Source organism: Rhinoderma darwinii (assembly GCF_050947455.1).
Source record: "Rhinoderma darwinii isolate aRhiDar2 chromosome 11 unlocalized genomic scaffold, aRhiDar2.hap1 SUPER_11_unloc_1, whole genome shotgun sequence".
Lineage (NCBI taxonomy): Eukaryota > Metazoa > Chordata > Amphibia > Anura > Rhinodermatidae > Rhinoderma > Rhinoderma darwinii.
This window is the reverse complement of record NW_027461840.1, coordinates 462,211-468,467: the sequence shown is the minus strand read 5'-3', so window position 1 is coordinate 468,467 and position 6,257 is coordinate 462,211. Positions and strand designations below refer to the sequence as shown.

The 6,257-nt window shown below is 41.8% G+C and overlaps 1 protein-coding gene across 1 annotated transcript in view; it reads right to left on the bottom strand.

The window, feature by feature from the left end:
• Window positions 1-3,565: 3,565 nt before the first annotated feature.
• Window positions 3,566-6,257, bottom strand: part of SEC23IP (SEC23 interacting protein) — an 88,347-nt gene continuing 85,655 nt past the window's right edge. The window contains exons 18-19 of the mRNA XM_075847736.1: window positions 4,545-4,639; window positions 3,566-3,913 (exon numbers count right to left, since the gene is read on the bottom strand). Coding sequence (XP_075703851.1) covers window positions 4,558-4,639 — 82 coding nt within the window. The 3' untranslated portion in view covers window positions 3,566-3,913; window positions 4,545-4,557. The remainder of the gene's footprint in view (window positions 3,914-4,544; window positions 4,640-6,257) is intronic.

Below are 6,257 nucleotides of genomic sequence, written 5' to 3'. Positions count from 1 at the left end.
CGCAAACTGCTGCTTGGGCACGCTGCAGGGCTCAGAAGGGAGGGAACGCCATTTTGCTTTTGGAGCGCAGATTTTGCTTGGTAGTAGTTTTGTTTGGGGTTTTACTAGTATTTCAGTTTATAATAATGTGGAATATGTTATCTGTGCGGAGTATATTAGGGCATAATAAGAGGGTATAATAATGGGGTAAATAAATAATATTTCATAGATATGTGGCCGGTGTCGCACTGATAAATGGCGCCCGATCTTCTTCGCTTTTTGGACACCCTGCACATTTTGCATCGCCATATTCTGAGAGCCAAAACTTTTTTATTCTTAATTTTTTGTTTATTTATAAACACAAAATGCTTTTTTTTCCTATAAGTTTTTTATTATAGAAAAAAAATGAACACGTTAAAAAAGTACACATATTTGGTGATAAAAAAAAAAAATTGCATGCACCCCAAAATGGTACCAATGAAAACTACAGATTGTCCCGCAACAAATAAGCCCTCACACGGCTCCGGTGGTGAAAAAATAAAAGTTTTGGCTCCCAGGAATATGGCGATGCAAAATGTGAAGATCGGGCGCCATTTATCAGTGCGACACCGGCCACATATCTATGAAATATTATTTATTTACCCCATTATTATACCCTAATATACTCCACACAGATTACATATTCCCCATTATTATAAACTGAAATACTAGTAAAACCCCAAACAAAACTACTGCCAAGCAAAATCTGCGCTCCAAAAGCAAAATGGCGTTCCCTCCCTTCTGAGCCCTGCAGCGTGCCCAAGCAGCAGTTTGCGCCCACACTTATGGCGTCGCCATACCCGAGAAAACCCGCTTAACGTTTTATGAGGTATTTGTCTTCTGTGGCACAACATATTATGCACTAAAATGGTGTATCAGTGGAAAATTCTAACTTTTATTTTGACACTTTTTTTAAAAACATTATTACTTTTTTTTTTACTTGTCCCACTAGGGGACACTTGTACTCTAGCAGTGATCAAAGCTGCAAGTCTATTACACTACACACGGAGTGTAACGTACTCAGTCATTGTGACGTAACTGTCACTCTGACAGGAAGCCGAGGAACGGCCGGAGGCTGCTCCTCCGAGGCTTCCGTACATGGCAACCCAGAGGTCATTGTCTGACCTCTGATTGCCACGACAAGCATCAGTAGCCCCCACGATCACTTTGTGGGGGCTGCCGATGTGCTTCAAACCACTTAAATGCAGTGACGGCAATCCGTCGCCGCACTTAAGGGGTTAATTGCCGAAAGCAGCGGTGATGGTCCGCTGTCCGGCGAGACTGATGTGACAGCTGTCATGTCAGCACGCGCCTGTCACTCTGTGTTTACACAGAGTGACAGTTTGAAATACTGACGAAAATGAACATCTTGGTGCGGGAACTAGAAGCAGACCAGGACGTTCATTTTAGTCATTGGTCGTGAAAGGGTTAAATATAAATCTGCATTGTATCAGACCTTAGCGTTTGATCGCTCATTTGCTCCGGTCACACGTAGCAATGGACGGGGACAAGCGGCCGTTACTCCAATCACTCGTCCCCATACATTATCATCACGTCGGCAGCGTGTCGCCCTGTTTAGCAAGGAGACGTGCTGCCAATAATGAGAACATTTCACTTTTTTAAAACTATGCGAGCAGCATTTTCTCGTTCATCTGCTGATCGCTCCGCTGTTGACTAGAACTGCCCCGTGTAAACAAGTGTAAGGCATAATCGTGCTGTGTAGAACGCCCTTTATAACCTCGTCTGTTTGTTCTTGGATTATCCCATCTATCTTGCTTTTTGTTAGGGAATGATACGCTCATTGTTATTTTATCTTTCAAAGACGTCCAGCCGCTCATCAGAATGCAGGAACCCCTCCCAAGCTCGAAAAATGTTCAGTAAACACAAAAGCCAAACTATTTTTTGTGTGGTTTAAATCACAACTATTAGAAAGTCTACAAAAAGTGGCATCAACTTGCCATAAATGCAAAGCACCTTAAAAAGAAGAGCGGTCAGCCCTTTTCCAGATTCTTCTTGTGGATCTTCTTTTTTTCTAAAGCTCCCCCTTCTGAGATTCCAATGACTTATTTACATAACCGAGGCCATTCAAATGTATTGATATGCCTATTGGCACACTCAGATTCTCGTCCAACAGAAAAACTGTCTGGAGAGGTCCGGGGATGTCCCCTCTAAAAATAATTTTTGTGCTCTACCTTCTCGCCCGGACGGCTTATTCAGTCCACAAATAGAGAATATTCTGGAGTTGATAAATTAGGATAAAGGAACTTCTTTTCCACAACCCAGCAAGAAATAAAGCAGACCTTTTTTCTAATTTCAAGTTTTCACCTAAAGCTAGAAGAAAGTTTAAATCAGATAAACCAAGGAAAGATAAGCCTAGATCTGAGCGACCGTATTCAGCACTCAAGAAACATTTTCAAGCAGCATCCAGAAAGCAGAGACGTATGGGCCTAACGTCACAAGTCCTGGGTGGGGGTAATAATGAACAATTTTTATTCGGAGAGGAATGAAACGTTACACTCCTGGGTGTTGTTTGTGATCTTGAGGGCTTTTTTTTTTTTTAATAGAGTTCAAAAGTTTCTCTTTGAAAAAAAAAAATCACCTGAGGGATTATTTTTCTAGCTTGTGGAAGGTTATTCAAAAAGACACAATGGAGCCAATTTCCCCTTCTAAAATAGGGAAACCGGTGTATTCTCGTAACTTTCCAGGTGCCAAGGCAGGATGGAAAATGTAGGATTTATTTTAGATCTTACCTACTTATGTCAGGTCCGTATTTCACACCGAATAACCACCTCTGTAAATTGAAAGCTGAAGGCATGCCTGGAGAGAAGTACACCACTCAGAGTAATGTTGGTAGACATCCCCTCCGTCCACCAGGAGGAAGACAGAAAAACTTTTTATTCAGAACAAAGAAAACACAGAAAAAGACACATGCCTCCAGAGAGATGTGGGAGTGCCCAAGCCCCCACCGGTTTCTCAGCTGTAACTTCTCAGACTCACTCTTCTTGCATTCCAGGGGGGCGGTGTCTTACATAGGTGTGTCCGACATGAACAAAACTTATTATATATCAGTATAGTACACAAAGAACTGAAATGTATATACATATGTGTGAGGATATTTTTCAAACAATATACATGGTAATGATCCCTGACACTTACATTTATTGAGAAAAGAAAGTTCAAGCTGGAATAAGGTCCATGTTCATGATAAAGGAGAAAGATTTCATGGTCACGATCCCTATTCTCCAAGCTCAAAGAAGATTTCTAGCAATTACCATCAAGCAACAATCCTGAGTAACCCTTCCAATTCCAGGTCCTCTCCTCCACGCCGAGGGGATCTACCAAAGGGGAGGTCGTTCTGACAGAAGTCCTAACATGAGCAGAATGTTGGTCGTCCCTCATTTAGACCCTTCTGAAAAATATTTAGTGCAACCTCCGGTTATGCATCTGTGCGCGTCGTCACAAATCAATGTCACGTATATGTATCGCCTTACAATTTCACTTATATTTCAGGGGGAAGAAAAACAAAAAAAACTTATTTGAATCAAAGTGAATTAAATATCAATAAAAACTTTATTGTTTCAGCAATTCGCATGATCTGAAAGGGAGGTAAATTTCTGCTATGAATTGCATGAAGTGTTCAATGCGAAAACCCCTGCAGTTCTACTGTGTGAAAAATAATCAAGTCGCCTATAATCCGGGGAATCGACACACGGCGAGGCGTCACAACCGGCCTTTATTGTCACGAAAACAACTGGTCCGTACACGGCTGCAGGATTATCATTCAATTGCAACTGTGAAAAAGTCTTGATTCCAGATCAAAAGTGATCGGCGCCTGCGTCACGTCTATGGAAAGTTCTTCCTATGTCCCTTGAGCCCAGTTCAGGTTGATCAGTCCCTGCAAAGACAAGAGGAAAAACTGGCATCAGACAACACAACAAAGAGGACATTATGAATTCTGGCCAAAGCACAAGTCTGCCCCATCAGCTGCACTCGCCACCACATAGAGACCATCACAGCGGTTACATGAAGACGCCAAGCAAACGCCTCCTGCCGAAGAAATCTAATCAACTGGGAAGACGGCCTGGTTTGAAGGGTTAATTCAACTGCTAAAAGAACAAACCTAGTCTCATCCTGTCAGATGGGCATTTTAATGGTTACCTGATGGTTAGCACTCCTACTCCTCCCCCACCTCTTGAATCTCTTCTAGATTATAAGCTCCTATGGTCAGGACTCTTACTCCTCCCCCACCTCTTGTATCTCCTCTCATAGATTGTAAGCTCTTCTGGTCAGGACTCTTACTCCTCCCCCACCTCTTGTATCTCCTCTCATAGATTGTAAGCTCCTATGGTCAGGACTCTTACTCCTCCCCCACCTCTTGAATCTCCTCTTATAGATTGTAAGCTCCTATGGTCAGGAGGTGCTTGTTTTGTATGTGTAAGAGATGATAAAGTTACAGTGGTGATATACAAGTAGAAAACATTAACGGGACCTTACGCTGCCAGGTCTACAACACACAAATCACTTACCTGACACAAAGGTTTAATGTAAAGTCACATCAGGAAACACATTCAGGGACTTGTAGATTTCTTTCAGTATTAGGAGCGCGGTGTCTTCAGATTCCCTGTAATGAAAATACAGAGAAGCAAAATCTCGTTTACCTCGTAATCTCGCGAGATTACGCGTGGCTTGCTGGAATCTCACAGAAAAGATTCAGAAGTGTCAGGATGCTGAATACACATGACGTCCAGGCTGGATTTCATGTATATTCATTATCAGGACACTTGATTAACGTTAATGTGTGTGTATGTAGCTGCACATAGTGATAATAACTATATCGCTAGTGCAGTGTAAATGAATGGAGAGGAGTGCATGATGCCGATTGGTCGCTGATTGGTCAGCGTCATACACTCCTCTGTACAACGCCCACTTGATCGAAAGTAAAAGTACGCCCACTTGGGCATTAAGCAACTCATTAGCATAAACCAAAATCGCTAATAAAGTGGTAAAAATAGATCGTTTTTTAAAAATAAAAAGCATTACTGTCACCTACATTATAGCGCCGATCTTCTTATATAGCAGACAGGACACTTATAATGTGGTGACAGCCTCTTTATTACTAGGACCACTGTTCTCTACATTACAGCACTGATCACATTATGTAGGAGATAGGGCACTTATGTGGTGACAGCCTCTTTATTACTAGGACCACTGTTCTCTACATTACAGCACTGATCACATTATGTAGGAGACAGGACACGTATAATGTGGTGACAGCCTCTTTATTACTAGGACCACTGTTCTCTACATTACAGCACTGATCACATTATGTAGGAGATAGGGCACTTATGTGGTGACAGCCTCTTTATTACTAGGACCTCTGTTATCTACATTACAGCGCTGATCACATTATGTAGGAGACAGGACACTTATAATCTGGTGACAGAGCCTCTTTATTACTAGGACCACTGTTATCTACATTACAGCGCTGATCACATTATGTAGGAGACAGGACACTTATAATGTGGTGACAGAGCCTCTTTTATCTTAATGCTGCTTCCTATGGATTTTCTGGATCAGATTGGGTAAGTTTGACGGCGTCTCCATATAGTGATATAATATGAATGCGAACACCGATTTCAATGCCTTTCACAACGTGGTCATTTCCTTGCGCTGGGGCCAGGGGTACCACTCATAAAACTAAGTTTAATGGGGACGATGGGCACCCCTGACCTGTGTCCCTGGGAACAGAAAATTCTTCAGACAGAAAGCCGTTTGGAAAAAAAAACTTTGCTGAATATTCTGTTGATTGTAGAAATAAGCTCGGAGGGGAAACGTTTCTAGATCTTTATATTTCTGTCAATTAAGGTAGAGTTTTATCCAAGACTTTCTTCAAAACAATGGCGACACATTCATACGCAGAGATAACCGTTGACATTTTCCAATGACATTTTTTTTTACAAAAAGGACAATTTCAGAAAATCCGTAGAAGTTTTGGAAGGAAGGAAGACTTTTTGATATGGAGCAAAATCATAATGCAGAGATTCAAGAAACTACTAGGCCTCATGCCACTTGTTATTTTCTTCAGGGTGAAATCAGTTTGTTTTTTTTAACTGATCGCACCCGGACACATTAATTTCAATGGGGCCATTAACTCTTCCGTTTTTTTGACAGTTCCGTTTGTCCATTCCGTCAAAAGTAGAGCATGTCCAACATGTCCGTTGTTCAGTGACCATGGGGCC